The sequence below is a fragment of the Calypte anna genome, chromosome 1 (assembly GCF_003957555.1).
Source record: "Calypte anna isolate BGI_N300 chromosome 1, bCalAnn1_v1.p, whole genome shotgun sequence".
In the NCBI taxonomy this organism is placed as follows: domain Eukaryota; kingdom Metazoa; phylum Chordata; class Aves; order Apodiformes; family Trochilidae; genus Calypte; species Calypte anna.
In genome coordinates, this window is record NC_044244.1 from 114,881,083 (window position 1) to 114,898,076 (window position 16,994).

A 16,994-nucleotide genomic window follows, 5' to 3' on the forward strand; every position below is an offset into this window, starting at 1 on the left:
GCGATGCAACTTGACTGCCTCCTCCAAAAATGAGAAAGTGTTAAAACAAGAGACAAGACAGGAAGAGGAAAACATTTGTTGAATCCGTTGACTTAAAGATGTTTTCAGAGGCCTTAACCCATCAGACAATAAAAGCTAAGGATGCCTAAACCAAGAAGCACTGGAGAGAACATTGCAGTGGAGAAACAGTGGGGGAAGGAGGATGTGTAACACCCTCGGCTGTTCCTAACATTACAAGCTCCAATTGTTTTTCTTTTCTAAATCCAGATTTATTGTCTGAGGCCATCACCAAAATGTTCTTTGGTTTTTTTTTCTTATGAAACAGATGGCATAAATGTGCCCTGCAATTTTATTGCTATGTAACAATTTCAACGTCATGCTCAAACCAATAGGTTCATTCAGTCTACAATAAAACTTCCATGCTGCTGTGCTGCCTATAGATCCATTGAATAAAATGGCAGTAAAAAAAGTTTCAAGTTGCTAAATCAGTATTTCATTATTTGTCTCAGATGGATTTTATTAGCAATAGAAACAAATCTGAACAACAGATAAAAGCTTGAAACAGTTACTTGGAAAAATGTGATGACAATGGACTTGTGCACAACCATTCCATTTTTAATCTTTACTTTTTGTGAAATAAGTTTAAAACATCTTTTCCAATATGATGAGATTAGACAACATTGCTCAGCTCTGTTCTTTGTAAGGTTAGGCACACTACCAGTGGAAAGGATCTTTCTCAATTTAGTACACAAGAAAAGAGAACTTTGATTATAAATTTACCTTGGCATAGGCCAGAATAAGAAAAAAACCTCACCTGTGAAAAGATATTCTGAAGAGTTTTTGGTTCAAGAGAAGCATGACTAAAGGAAAAATACCTGAAACTAAGTAAGATTTAACACTCCTCTGTTCTTTATCAGTTCTTTTCAATCAGAGCAAGAGTCAACCGTTCAACAAGTTAAATCATTTAAGGCCAGAGGCAGGTACTCACTAAACTCAGAAGTATTCTCATACCCAGGGCAGAGTGGATTTGATACCTGAAAACTTATGTAGAAATCCAACTTCAACCACTCCGTAGACTTCTTAAGGTGAAATATGGGAGCCCAGACTCTACTGTTGTTACAGACAGAGCCTTAAAAGGGAAACAAAAATTATTGTCTTCTAAAAGAAAAACATGACAAACATGACAAATCTCTTGGCTTTACAGGACACTTCAATCTATGTGCCTTGCATAGACAGCCTTGTACACGCCACCAAAGTAGGAAAGAGACAATTTCAAAAATCCTAAGGAATGTGAACACCTATCAGGTTAGACAATCCCTACAAGCTTCCTGGGCTGACCTCAGTGTTCCTCTCTGCCTCCCTCCCCAGCACCCTCCTGCACAGCAAGGAGCAGGGATGACCCAGGCTCTGGAGGCTGCCCCTTCACACAGATACCAGGAATGCCTGCACTGGCCAAGCCAGTTTAGCCAACTAGTATCTCTGGTTGCCTTTGAGGGTGGTTGGTACTGTGTGACTTGTCCAGTATCCCTATTTTGATGATAATCCCCACTGAGGATTTGCTGAGTATCCTGCTATTAACTGCAGTAGGAAGGCAGGTCAAGTCGAGGCAGAGAAACGTGCGTTAACTTGGTCCAAATATAGACAGTGAAGTTCAACAGATACCAGAGACAAGTCTACATGAACAGAAACAAGGGACTGGAGGACTTCTAACACTCCTGTACTACTATTGTTTGTAATTGTTTCAACTGATCTTACTCCTCTTTCTTTTTCCTTTTTTTTTTTGTTTTTTTCTTTTTGTTTTGTTTTGTTTTGTTGTTTGTTGGTTTGGTTTGGTTTGTTAATTTATTAAAAATAAGAGTAGACCCTTACTTAATTGCACCACTTTCTTTGGATTCGGCATTAAGAGAGACCTTTCAACATTTCTGACTGCCCTTCTGAAAATTAGACTTGAAAAATCCATTCTGTATCATTCTATTAAAATTAATTAACTCACCTGCCAGCAGTTTAAGTATGAAAGTGAAGAAAACAATTTGGATCAGGCACTGGGCAGTGATGGCAGGAACATTCCCAAAGCACCCTCACATAATTTCTTTATACTCCTTCCCAAACTGTGTAAAAAAAAATGCAGCTTTTATGACCTGCCCCCAAGAAACTAAACCTAGGACCAGATAAGTAAGAGAGTGAGGGGCAACTCTGTGGCCCTGTAAAGCTTTTGATGCTCACCCTTTGCAGCTCAAGCCCAGCTGAGATGTTGCTACCTGTAGTTTCAGGGGCATGGAACAAGGAGAGAAGAGATTTCCCAAGTAGAGAGGTCCATGGCTGCTCATGGGTTTGTAAAGTAGAACATGGGTTTGTAAAGTCCTGTGGGCAGCTGGCACAGGCCACACACCCTCCAGCCATGTGTCTGACTTGTAGATGAGCTGTTCTTTCTGCATGGGCTTTGGTCATGCAGAGTGTTGTCACAGGCTGCTGCCAAAGCAAAAAAAGGGGTTTTTTTTGAGTATGTTTTGCCTCTGAAACAGGAGTGTGATAATGGGGCTTAGAACTTTAATGCTGCTCCTGAAGAAGGCTTTTAAACAGTATGGAACAAAATTTGGTGCAGGGGGTACTGGTGAGGTGAGATGGTTTAGTCAGCCTCATGAAGATAAACATGTCTTTACCTAGGAATCTGGAAAACTCTGGACGAACTAGAATTTGAGATGATCTTTTTTCAGCCAATGTGCTAGGAGACATCAGTCAATAAGATAAGCACTGACTATTGCTGCTCAGGAATTTTATTAATAAACTCTTCTGCACAGAAGAGTAAGTCAGTGAAGCAAAAATTGACAACAGGACCATGTTGGTTTTGACAAAAACAAGCAACAAAACCTGCTCTGGCAAAGATTTTTCACGTTCCAGATAGAATTTGTGATCCAAAAAGTGTAATGGGGAGCTGTCCCCAGCATACATAAAACCCAAGAGAAGCAACTCACACACACCCCCTGTGATTTTCCTCAACAGAAAAATACTGTTCTGCTTTACAGCAACCCATAAAAAGATAATAAGAAAATTAAGTCTATGGTTAGTAGTTTAAATTCACTATACCCAAAATTCTGCATACAGTACAGGAAATTTCGAGGGCATATGAAGACTTCCAGTCTACTCTAATGTGGAAAGCAAACTAACGCCCTGCAGTTACAAAGCAGAGGGTTGCAGAGCACTGGAAGAGGCTGCCCAGGGAGGTGGTGGAGCATCTCCCTCTGGAGACATCCAAAACCCACCCAGATGCCACCTTGTGCAACCTACTCTAGGTGAACCTGCTCTGGCAGAGGGAGATGGACTAGATGATGTCCTGAGGGCCCTTCCAATCACTAACATTCTGTGGTGATTCTGTGAGTCTGTAATGGAGGAAACTCAAGTTCAAATACTTGCTCCAGGGCTGTAGGTGAATGGCAAGGTCAGGGCAAGAACCAGACTTCCTCCTGGGCTGGGTGTTTGCTGACAGTCCCCAAGCCACTGACTATTTTGGTACTGGTATCATGATTTTGTGAACAGCCTTCAGGCTATCAGTGTTGTGCTGATACAGAACAGTAGATGCTAAAATCTGAAAGCCCTGTGCAGGACAGAAAGCCCTTTTTGATTTAAACACTTCTGCCCAAGAGGCAGCCAAGCTGCCTGTGTCGAAAGGCTGAAAGGTAATGATGGTGGCAGCACAATTAGGTAAGAAAAGGGAAACAGCTACAAATAACACTTGGTAAGGCTGAAAAAAATTATTTAAGAGAACATAACAGTAGAAATTATTTCCAAACTTGCATTTTTTTTAAAGAAGCTAGACAGTAAAAATATCAACTGTTATGCACTTTAATATAAGAATATGTGAACGATTTAAGGGAGGAACAGAACAAGGAGGTACTGTTAGTAAGCAAAATACAAAAATCAGCAAGAGAAAAAAAAAAAAAGGTCACCCAGAAATAGAAAAATAAGCCTCTAGCTTTTTACCATTACTAGATACATCTGACTAAACATGCTAGACATCCTTTCATCTTGCAAAAGTTATTAAACTGCTAAAAAGAATTCCAGAGCTTCCACTGAGAGTAAAAAATTACCCAAATACCAATTCCCATAGCCAATAGCAACTACAGAGCAGGGCCCCGGCCTCAGTGCCCAGCACAGGCTCTCCAGGGCTATTCTGTGGGCACAGGGATGGTGTGCCAGGCACAGCTGGCAGAGCCAGCGTGGATGTGGAACACTGCCAGCCCCTGGAGGCCTTCAGGGGCATGTAAGCTGCTAAAATAATGTTCTGTTCTCAGCCACCCCCATGCTTCGTATTTTGGTCAGCACCCACAAGCCAAGAACAGAACCTTAAACCACTACAAGATGCTTATTGCGGGCAAAACCCACAGAAGGACCAACATACAATTGACTGGGTTGTGCTGTGGGTCAGGATGATGGGACATTCTCCCTGCCCACCACCGCTGGCTGTGCCGGCAGATGGGCGGCTGCCAGCAGAGCAGGAGCAGCCCTGCCCCGGATTGCTGGTCCCCTGCCAGCCCCTGTGCAGCAGGAGAATCCGGGGCAGCAGCCAGGCTTAGGTTTGGGGTCAGCATTCTGTGGCATGGAAGGAAGTTGTTTTCATTTTAAACTTGATTACTTACCTTCAACCTTCCCCACTCATCGGGGAAATACGGGGAATTCCCAGAGGCATTTGCTTACTGCTGCCTAGGCTACTAGCAAGTAATGTGCGGGCACACCTAGGCTTCAATTTACTTTTACAAGAACTCCTGAAGTTGTAGGTGAGTTGGAAACAATCCAAAACATGATTTCACATGGCTGTAGGATGGCAGAAGTACATTACGAGAAACCAACCTAATCTTCAGGATGCAAGCCCACAAGACTGCACATGAAAAGGGGATACTGAAGTGTAAATATCACTACTGGGAGACCCAACAGACATCAGAATGGAACTTCTTGTTTTTATTTAAAACCCTGGTGAGGTGTATACAAGTGAAAACTGCAGCCCAACCAAGCTTCATACACTGGCATTTTCTTTCAGATGTTTCACTTTGACAGTATGATCAGATTTACTGCATCTGTTCAGGTGATGAGATGATCCGAGGGCTGGAGCACCTCTCCTATGAAGACAGGCTGAGAGAGTTGGAGATATTCAGCTGGGAAAAGAAGGCTCTTAGAAGACCTCGTAGCAGACTTCCAGTACCTGAAGGGAGGCTACAAGAAAGATAGGGAGGGACCTTCTATAGAGATAGTGACAGGACAACGGAGAATGGCTTTAAACCGGAGAAGAGTAGATTAGGATTAGATGTTAGGAAGAACTTCTTTAGTGTGAGGGTGGTGAGATGCTGGAGCAGGATGCCCAGGGAAGCTGTGGCTGCCCCATCCCTGGCAGTGTTCAAGGCCAGGCTGAATGAGGCTTTGAGCAACCTGATCTAGTGGGAGGCATCACTGCCTGTGGCAGACAGGTTAGATTATCTGCAAGGTCCTATCCAAGACAGCTTTTATCTCCATTCACCTGTATGGGAAAAACTATGGTTACAATAGCATGATGAAGAGAACAGCAAGCAAAAAAACCCCAAACAAAAGAAAAAAATATCAGCAATTCTAATAGTAAATGGAAATAAATGACATTTGATAAGACAGTTTAGATGTAACAGACATCTAAAATTTTTGAGCTGGTTATACCATCCTTGTTATTCTCTGACAGCAGCACTTTTCAGACAAAATCCTGGCAAGAAACATGTGCAGTGGTTTTAATTTTGGAACTGATCCACATGTGGTAGCTGTATTAAGACTGGAAGTCAGAAGGCCACAATTGTAATAGCCTCTGTGTCACTGTGCATCACAGCAGATTGATGACCACAATGCCTGCATTCAGCCCCTCAGCTGTGTCCAGCACTGCAATACTGCATGGGATATGAGAAGCCAGCAAATAAAGGGATGAGCAAGGAAAGCAGGCAAGCTTGGGTGCCAGATCCTCGTATGTATGGACGTCTGAGTATGAAATCATTGAATAAATAATTTGATTCTTGTGCACAGTGCAGAGTGGGTGCTTTGACACTGCCAGCTGTGACAGTCAAGTATGAAAATAGGAAAAATAAAACTGGGAGCCTCTGACCTACGGAACTGGTCCAGTGTCTTTTCTGTGGGAAAACGCATCCTACACCACAGGAAAGACCAGGGACACAGCCTGGTGCAGATTACTCCTTAAGCAGATTTCGTTGCTGGGCGTATACAAATAAATTTTCTGAGTACTTGTTTCCTTCTTGCTTTAAGCTTCTCAGCTAAACCCAGGAGCCATGGAAGGTTAATACAAAGCTTCCAGATTGCGAAGGAAACAGCAAGTCATGCTACAAGGTTTTGTTTTGATTCTTAATTTTGTTATTTCTAAAATGGGAGAGCAGCACAAGCAGTCAGTGTGTTTTTATTTCATGATACACTGAGACAGGACATGAGAACACGGGTCCCAAAATTACAGTGAATGTTGCAGAGAGCTAAATGGTAAGCAGATGTATGAAAACATGTACAATCAAGAGAATACAGGCAAGGCCTTTCTTGCACTGACTTGTTATTTAGCATTCAATAACACACTGCCACATCAAAAATACAATTACTGAAATACCACTGCAGAAGAAAAGCTTAGTTCACCTTTCTGGCAAAGCTCAAAGTTCAATTACCCTGAAGCAAATCCATCAAACGTATGCGCAGCAAGCGATGAAATAGTACAGATGTCACCTCACTGCTTTCAGCTGAACATGTTTTTTCCTTCATTTTAAAAATCAGCAAGTACCACTAGGAAATATTCACACAATTCACACGCAGAAGACGAAAAGGACTCTTATCAGTGTGATTTAGAGTGGCAGAGAACTGTGTTCAGGGCACACAGAACGATAAATAATGAACATTCATCTCTAGTAAGTTGGTGCAATGATTCAATTTTTTAAAAACACCAAGATCCATGATGCCAGGTTAACATTTTACCCCCCACATTTTGATATTTAGAAGCCAGACATGCAGAGGCAATCATCCACTGAGGCATGGGCAAACACCAGCCAACACTGATGGACGTATGGGGAGGACACTGAATGTGTACAGGCACAAGAAATGACACTTAAAGCAGACACAGAGTGTTCTCTTTGGATGGCTTTGGCCCGAGCTACACAAACAAAAGCTTACCAAGGGGAGTAAGGTGCTTCACTATGCACATGATGGCTTGGAAAGTCACACATGCTTCGTGCTTCAGCTGACTCTTCCTGCACTCCTGTGATGACCAGCACCAAGCTGGACGTGTGTTCATGAAACTCCAACACACCCCGTACCTCCTCTTGGGCTTCACTGACATCTCCATGGACTCCACATATGCTAAGCTTGTGAGAAATACCATGGACACACCATGCTACTTACTAGCAGCTGAGTGAGAAAGGATGACACAAAGTTTGTCTTGACTGGAATGGAAATCATTAGTTGCCCAGCAGGGATCGCTATGCAAAGTCTTTTTTTTTCTTTTTTAGGTTCACGACTAGCACATAACTCACAGAGCTAATGCAAAATCAGCAATCCCTTTCTTTGAGTCTGCTGAAGCCAACTTTGAACTTATGTCCCCTGACTTATTTTCCTACAGTTCCTGCTTCATATTATCACAATAGCTTCTGGCTTTCCCCCTGCCTGCCACTGTTACTTAGCAATGGCCAAAACAAGTTCTTTTTTTAAGAAAATGGAAAACAAACAAATTATCAAGTCTTATTAAACATGAGCTGAAATACTGAAAGAATATCAAGTGTACTTGCAAACAAAATTATATTTACATTTTAAGTCACGAAAAGAAAACAACTGATTTACTGCAAATAATCAAGTACATAAACCAATGGAAATTAAGAGGACCACTTAAATACACATTTAATTCTCACTGCAGCTGTGTAAAGTTGGTATTTTGAAACATGAGGCATCTTAAAAAAATTTATTTAGCATATCCAAAAACCAAATGTTACAAAGAATTTCTATAAACATATGCAAAAATGTTTAAATAGGATAATTTAATGTAAACCACACCCCTTTAAAATATGTAATACTGTAATCAGAGGTTATTTACATTCAGTGAAGACAGAACAATCTCCAATAACGCTAAATATCATCTAAGCAAATAATTAGTTTCCATATTTCTTAAAACAGTGACATTTACATCTAAATTAGGTTTAGTATATAAGTCATCTCAGTCCTAATACAAGATGAAATTCAACGTTACATTCAGAAGCGGGAAAGGCAGTATCCTGACTATTGATGTCATCAATCAAGACACTGCTGCATTCAGATTTGCAAAATCTTTAGAAAGGTACAAGTACAAATTTACAATGCAGGTACAGGATAGGTAAAACTAAGTGATCTGGAAAAAAAAAAAAAAAAAAAAGAAAAAGCTGTATAAAACCCCAGTACAAATAAAACTTTATTTTTCACTCTGATTAGAAAATTCAGCCACAAGACAAAGCTATTTTCCCACATCTCACAAAAAAGAACAAAGCATTTTCTAGTTTGACATTACAACATGGAGAAAGCTCATGTCTTAGAGCAAATACATTTGGATAACTGTTACACACAAGTTTTTGTTTCATTATGAAATTTATTCAACAAGACATAATTTTATAGTCCACAGTGGTGCCTATGTACAAGGAAAAGGCCTAGCCCAATAAATTCAACTCAGATAATTTTAGATATTTGACTGTGGTGTTTTTGGAAAGACAAGCAACATTTTTGCATGGCACAAAAAAGTATCTATAGGATACAGTAAAATATTCAACTCAGGAACCAGAAATACGAAGCCATTAAGTGTGATGGTGGAATAAAAAGTTTTTTGGTTTTGTTTTTTTTTAAAAAAAAAAAAAGGAAAAAGAAAAAAGAAAAAGGCCAAGTAATCTAAAAAAATGACAGCTGCTTAATGATCTAATGTGAAATGGGTGATCTTCATGCATTTCCTACAGGGAAGTCTTGTATCCAAACATTGAAAGTTACTGCTAAAACTGCCAGCTGTGCTGGCAGGCACAGAAGATGCCAATATGGCATGGACATTGAAATACCAACTCTTTTTGAGGTGGTTCCTGCATGCTGAGATGAGGCACTTTGTTTTGGTAACGTCTGCCTAAAGCAGTATATTAACTGTCACGCAGTATAAAAGGAGCTTTAACTTCTACAAGTGGCAATTCAGCACACACAAGAGCTAAAGCCACTTCAAAAGAAAAAGTCTGTCCAATAACAAGAACCAGGCAATTCTTACCACAAGTCCCTAAAATGTATTGTACTTTTCTGCCCAATATCTATTATAAACAATAAATATAAACAAGAGGGTTTTTTCTCTTTTTTTGACAACAATTTGGCCTCGAGTTGATCTATTAACTCCAATACAACTTGCTTTAGCAACTGAAGATCCCCAGTAGACAACTTAGGCAACCTATCCTTTGCCAAAAATGGTAACATAAAATTAATCAAAATATTTCCTTCATTGGTCAATACTTTTTATCAAATTCTTACAGAAGTGTGCTCATCCACACACCCATGTATAACCACATATTTCTTTTCAGCAGCTTTCTGTAAAATTCCTTAGGGAAAAGACAGGCCAAATCCCCATGAGACAGCAGACACCAGTACACATCCAGCATACCAACAGGGATTTCAAATGGAGGGCACTGGCATTTCTTCTGGGGTCTTTGGAACAAGACGGAGTTTGTGTTTCTGTTCTAAGAAATGCAAGATTACAGAGAAGTTCTTCAGGGCCAAGTAGATTTCAGTTGGTACTAGCTGAGTAGTAGGTCACAGAATACTATGAAAGCAAGTGCCACGCTACCTTTGTGGGGGGTGAAGAAAACTGAAATAAATATTCACAAACCAAACTGAGCAATTAGCTTTTAAATCTTTTAAAGATGTCTCGTAGTGATAGGGCTAGGGGGAATGGATTCAAACTAGAGGAAGGTAGATTTAGATTGGAAGTTAGGAAGAAGTTCTTCACCATGAGGGTGGTGAGACACTGGAACAGGTTGCCCAGAGAGGCGGTGGAAGCTCCATCCCTGGAAGTTTTAAGGCCAGGCTGGACAGGGCTCTGAGCAACCTGATCTGGTGGGAGGTGTCCCTGCCCATACTGGGATCTGGAACTAGATGATCTTAAAGGTCCCTTCTAACCCTGAAAATTCAATGATTCTAAATTAAGCAGGGAATAAAGAATCACCACAATACAGCTTGCACCAGCTTAACATCATCAGTGTCTAAACCAGGTGGCTGATATTTTGTCCAAGACTCTATACTACCTGCACCAAGTTTGTCAGAAACCTGCTCTTCTCTAGTATCGAAAAAGTCACTCTAAACTAATGCTTGGCACTGTGCCTGGGTTGTGCCCTTAGAAATCCAGCAATGTGAATCCTCACTGTTCTGCCCTATGTCAGGTGCATTCCACAGCTCATCATTGGTGACAGCAGAAGCAAGCTGGTCACACAACTTCTGGAGCCAGCCTGGACTAACATGCTTCCCAGCACCTTTTACTCTGATGAGCACCTGTAACCTAAGAGCTCTGGAAAAAACAAAACAACTTCTGTACACTGAGAACAGAACATGCATTGAGAATTCATGTCATAGATAAAAACACTACACTGTTCTTAGAAACAATGAAAAATGTAAGCTGTTTTATTTTATTGCAATGCATAGTGTTAGCTTTTGCAACAGAAGAACCTTGTTGGAATGAATAAGCAACAAATGTATTTGGTTCTGGAAAAAAGTATCTATATTCTCTGCAGAGGATTTTCATAGCCACCAGGATTTGAAGAAAGGGTTTTTATTTCATGGTTGGGAAAAAAAAAAAAAAAAAAAAGTCACACACACCTAATGCTTTCAATTTTTTTCCTTTTTATGAAGGAAAGGAATACCTTTGGGTTCATGTGTTTATGGATAATATCCTGGTCCTAGTCTATACTATGATCAGGATTTCATACGCTCATGAGTCTTTCAGCATTTCATTATTAACCGTCTCATGAACTTTCAAGTTCTGAAGTCAACACGCACACTTCTTACCTATAGAATACACAAGTAAAAAAAGACAGGAATACAGCGAGGAAAGGCAGAATACAGACAGAAAAGTACACTATTAAATTTAGTAACTACTGTCTTGAATTGTTAGCTTCTAAACATTTATACACCTCTACTACTAGGACTCTGAAATTATTGCTATTATGCCATCATACTCTAAGGAGATGCTGGTTTGAACACCAAGGCATATACTGCTTCTCAGCCTTCTGAGGGCCCAGGATGGGGTGCAGCATGTAAGAAAAATCCAAGTGAGAAAAAGTAATCAACCAGACAAGAGGCAATACCGCCAAATCAGTCCTCTGTAGCCTAACTATCTATAATGTTGCTTAAGGACTCCCTGTTTTAGGCAATGCTGACAGTTTGCAGAAAGAAAGGGGAAGGGGATCCCACGCATCTTGTGGGGAATATGGACAGTGCTCAGAATAAAACAAGTGACATCCCTCAAAGCAGAAGTACTTTTGAGAAGCATGACAGAGAACCACATTTGCACCTGCATTACATTCTCAACACAGATTCCTTCTCTTTTAAGACCTGCTGTAGAGGAAAAAAACCCCAAACCCACAGAACAAGTGAATCTAAACCAGAAGTGAAGTTCATTGTACAAGTCCATTAAATTATAGAAATGCATAATAAGCCCAGATAAAGTGCTACAAAACAATTAGTAACTTGTGAAAAGTCAGTATCATTCTTCTTGCTTTACTTAGTGTTGGTGACAATAGGAGAGAGTGCAATGGCACTGGCTGAACTGGAGTTCACAATGTCTTCGTACTGGGGGGGTGGATCTAAATGTTGTTCAGTTTCACTTCTCCTCAAACTGATCTCACCAGTGGCTTCCTCATATGAAGGAGGAGGATCACAGTTTGAGAGCCTTGTGGATATTGAGTCTGACCGTCCATCCATATAGCTCAGACCTCCTGGAGAGAGCCCACTGACTTCATACATTTCCTCCTGTGGGGAATGAACAATGCTGAGAGGCGGTGGAAGGGGCCCTCTGCCATCAGCCACTGCACCGTCACCCATCGCTTCGTGGGCTCCCCTACGCACGTACACCGACTGTCTACGCATTTTCTTTTTAAACAGGCATCTCCATATGACAAAAACGACAATGAGGATAATGAAAAGGCCAATGATTAATGGAAATGCAAGGTAAAATGAATACCAGTTATGTCCTGTGTTACTTTCTCCCTGAAGTCCATTTTTGTAGACTTTCCAGAACTCCTTCTAGAAGAGCAAGACAGGATAAGTCAGAAACTATAAGACAGTTAAAAGAAAATAATCACTGTTATCAAGTTATTATGAATGAATGAGAAAAAACAAAAAGACATTACAAATATTGACGATTAAAATAAGAACTGGTGTGGATAAGCACACCCAATAAACTTTCAAATTTTATTCTGATGTGGTTTGTGATACAAAAGGATGTTTTTTTGTTGGCTTGTTTTCTCAGAACAACTCCTCACTGCTTTTTCCTATACCCGCAATTTATATTAACAAACCTATAGCACAGACAGGAGTTAGCTAGGAAATCTAATCAGTATGTGCATCAGCTGGCTGGTGAATAAAAAATTTTCAGCACCAATCACAGGTTTTTGTTTGTTTTAAAATTGTAATTATATACTAATATATTTTGAGAGGGAAATACTGTTTCAGGATGACAGATCATTTTGGCAAAACACAACGGTGTTGTACTTTCATCTCGTAATTTAGACTTTCCCCACCCTCTGGCTCATAAAGCAACTGTTGTCAGCTTATTTTGAGTTAATTCAGGTCCTCTGTTTATAGCTAAAAATTGCTTCAGCAGTATGAAAATATTACACGTCTTATTATACTCTAGAAATTTTGACAACACAGCTACAGATAAATGGAACAGAAAATGAAAAGTGAAAATATGAACAGGGTAAAACAAAGATGAAGGGGGACAAGAGCACTTGACAGTACTCTTTGCTATATTAATACAGACAAGCAGGAATACAAAGATCATGTCGCCATACAATTTTCTCTCAAGTGAATATTTTGAAAAGATAGTACAAACAAAGCATACCCTACCTCAAAAAAGCATCCTCACCTTTAAGATCTCTACTACTAAGAAACATGTCCACTGTTTTATAGCCATGCATACGGAAAAAAGACAGAAACCCCAATCCATGCCAGAAACTCTAATTCTTTACTTTCCTTAAAAAATTGGAGACCTGACTCACTCATATTCATGCCATCATCTATTTTGAATGATAACACACATCTCACATGCAAGTATTTAAGAAATACTCACCAGATGAAACTGACATGATCACTGCTCAGTTATTAGTAAATGCATATTCAGATTGCAGAATGACTGACTTTGTGCACACACAAAGCAGACCCATCCTTTATTTCAGCTTAGAACTGCTGGCAAATGATCAGCACTAAACAGATAATGCCATTGAACTGATTTCAGAGGCAGAAACAGCATTGCTCCTTCTCAGGTAGAGACCAAGCTTGCCTGTCTGAAGCCAGGCCCTGACCCCACAGTCAAAACACACGCTCACAATGCTTCTGCATCAGAATTTACTAAAAGTAAGATCTATGCCATGTGAATGAAACAACTGTTTGCCATGTAGTTGGCTGGTTTTTATTTAATTAATTAATTAATTAATTGATTTTTGTGTGTGGGGGGGGTTTGGTTTTGTTTGTTTGTTTTTTTGTTTTAAATACAAATTCAGTTTTTCTTATCCCTATAGTCAGTGTAAGTTTAAAATAAACAAACAAACAAACCACAAAAAAATCCAAACAAAAAACCTCCAAAGAAAGCTATTAATTCCTATGGCAAACCAGGATTAGGTCTTTTTCCTAAATTCCAAGGCTTGATGTCAAAGCAGGACATCACAGTGGCCCTCTCTGATGTGAACCCAAGTCCAAATCATCTAAGATAAGTCAGGTAGCCGTGACCTCAAACAAAGTAAGCAAGTCTTGGAAGATGCACTAACCTCTCTAAATGCTTCTCTACAAAGGCCTTCCTTGATACAGTTCCACAGTAAATCCCAGATCAACTGTGTTGACCTAAGAAAAACATTTGAGGGGAAAAACTAGCACTAAAAAATTGATTCAGGTGCACAACTGGCATCTCTGCCTGATAAAAGCAGACAAAATCAAACAGACCCACCCCTCCCTATCAGATAATTAGGGAGATTTGTTACCTATTGCCTTTTGTCCTGTTTTGAATACAATTAACTAGATTCTTCAGTGCAATAAATAATAATCTCAACTGAAAAAGCAGAAAAAGAATCATCAGCTGTTATCTGTACTGAAACCACGCTTCCCACTTCACTGTTCTGCTGCCTCAACAGAAGCAAAGGAATAAAATGGCACAATGTATGATGTCAAGGCCAAAGTTGCAAAGATCTTCTGAAATTCATCAAATACACCATGCAAGGATGTATCATTTTAAAGGCTCTGTGGAGGAAAAAGGTAGTTTTGCTGAAATAGAGGAAATCACCCTTTTCCTTTAGCAATTTATTTTGTGTTGCAGACTGCAGAGGAAATGCACTCTTCCCCAATATAAGGGCAGTAAGTCGTGACTGGTATTTTAGTAATGTTTCCATCTTACTTTTAACTCAATTCTATCTGCTGGAGAAAACATCACATACCTTCTTCAGAAAGCTGAAAAATAAGCATTGCTCTTTGTCAGTCACGTCAAAGCAGCAGAAAAGCTGTCTTCCCAGAGTGGCAGACAATTTATTCAGAATAGTTTGTGTGGCTGGGGGAGATGTTCAAGTTGAGGTGTGACCAGACAGGTGCATAAAGAGCTTAAGGTAAGAGTTGAAACTGCCTTAATGAAACTGGTTTGGTGTCCACCTCCATTTGCACACAAGGCAAGGCAAATTCCAAGCTGGAATTTTATGCCCCTCTGTCAAAAACTACAGTGCTTAACATCTAAGACTGTCTAACAGAGACAATAATGAAGTTCTGAACACAGGTGAAAAATACTATGAAAAGAAATGCTTATTTAGTAATTAAAAAAAAAAAAAAGCTTTCTTTACATTTGCCTCTTTAGGAAGAGGAAAAACCCACCAGCCAAAAACTTAGTAGTTTACTAAAGCCAGGGTTTCCAGCTTCCATTTTTGCAAGTCAAATCTTAAAGAGAAGCACAAAACCTGATAGTTCCAGACTGACAGGATTGACTGGAACTGCAGGAAACTAATACTTCAAGTTGTGCAGCTGCCAAGTAGCTCCCCCTTGGCTCTGTTATCCCACAGCTACACTGCACTGTAAAGTAAAGGCTCAGGAGAAGGACAAGCCATCTAGTCAAACTCAAAGCATGCCCCCCAAAACCTACAGAAAACTTGAATTTGTACAAACTGCTATGCAAGTAAATCAAGAAGGGGAAATACTACCTAGGAATTAGCTGTAGAACTTGTATAGAGTTCAAGAGAAATTTGTAAGTTGGAAAACTCACAGAACAAACACCCTTTCCATAGCTGCTGGTGTCTTAAAACCAACAACAAAAAGGACTTTTTTTATTAACTTATGATTTATGAAGAGGACACTCCAGTAATCATTTACCCTTGAGCACTGTTCTCAAGGTGGGAAAAAAACGTAAAAGGCTGCAAAACTAAGTTAAGCAGGCTACAGAATCAGCTAATCACAATGAAAAAGACTTAGAAAAAAAAATCAAACATATATTCCCACCAAGAACTACTTTTCTGACTGTTTCTTACTGCTTTGGCAAATCCACTTTGAAATAACCAAAAGGAATTCTCAAAGGCATCCCACATGGTTACAGCCAATTTTCCAGATTTTTGTTCCCCTTTTATTTCTAATACTTCTCAAAACAGAGTCAGGATCAGTCTGAACACTGAATCAACTAAGGGCTTCCCATCAAAGTTAAGAGACTCACACCCTGCTGAGAATTTCAGATGAGGCCTTTACTACATTTGGCATGAGGCTGTTAGCCTCAAATGATTCTTGGTCAATTGTCTGACTTGTTTTAAAGGTGAACTAATAATATGACAGAAGACTGCTTAGTATTCATCAGGTAAAGGACAAGAACAAAGCAATAATAGGAAGCTCAAAGTACCTGCTACACTGTTTTCTTCTCGTCTGCCCATAATTTCAGGTGGCAGGAAAAGATTTCCTTATTCTCTTCTGGGTACTTACACAGCATCCATAATTAGACACAGACTGATGCTAGACATTTTGCTTGATCACCTAATTCTAGACCTGGTGCTGACAAGTTTCAAGTTGTTTGCTAAACTTTTTAGTGGTTTGTTTGCTAAAACACAGCTATATAAGAACCTTGCAACTTATATAATACTTAAAATTTGTGGGAAATTTGAAACACAAGACCTGCTACTTTTAGAATTCAGTATAATTTAAAATAAAATAGCTTACAGGAAATAAAATTAATATCAGTTCTCCAATCACACCCATACTAGAAAACTAGACAGTTTTTCTAAGATCAGACCCAGGGCTCACCTAATCTTCAGTTATCTTCTCTCTGGCAACAATCATTAGAGACTGCCAAAAGAAGAGTTCAAACACAAGTAGCCAGTAACACTCTCCCTGCTTCCATATACTTTTACTTCAAGAACTTCCATTAGCCAAGAGCTGACCCCTTTTATTCAGTGGTCCCAGATTGATTTATCTTCTGTTCATCTATAGCGTTGTTCTCTGAACCTATATAACCTTTTAGCATCCAAGACATCCTATGGCAAGGAAATCCACAGCTCTATTATCTGTGGTGAGATGAGATGTTTCTATTTTCTATGAACCTGCACCTTCTGCACTTTCTTTGAGGCACTCTTAAGATTTCCTGCTAGAAGGATGGCAAGTGACTGACCTCAGTTCAGTCTTTATGCTTCTCACAGGTATTATTACATATTCCTTGATTTAACTTTTATCCAATCTGTTGTTGTTACAGAAGTCTTTTTGTATCTATGGTCAGCTGTCACACTTCTCTGGTCCCC

At 39.7% G+C, this 16,994-nt stretch overlaps 1 protein-coding gene across 1 annotated transcript in view; it reads right to left on the bottom strand.

Moving 5' to 3' along the window:
• Positions 1–10,098: 10,098 nt before the first annotated feature.
• The window catches only part of PRRG1 (proline rich and Gla domain 1), a 30,104-nt gene continuing 23,208 nt past the window's right edge, over positions 10,099–16,994 (bottom strand). Inside the window, exon 5 of the mRNA XM_030456353.1 lies at positions 10,099–12,273. Coding sequence (XP_030312213.1) covers positions 11,749–12,273 — 525 coding nt within the window. The 3' untranslated portion in view covers positions 10,099–11,748. The remainder of the gene's footprint in view (positions 12,274–16,994) is intronic.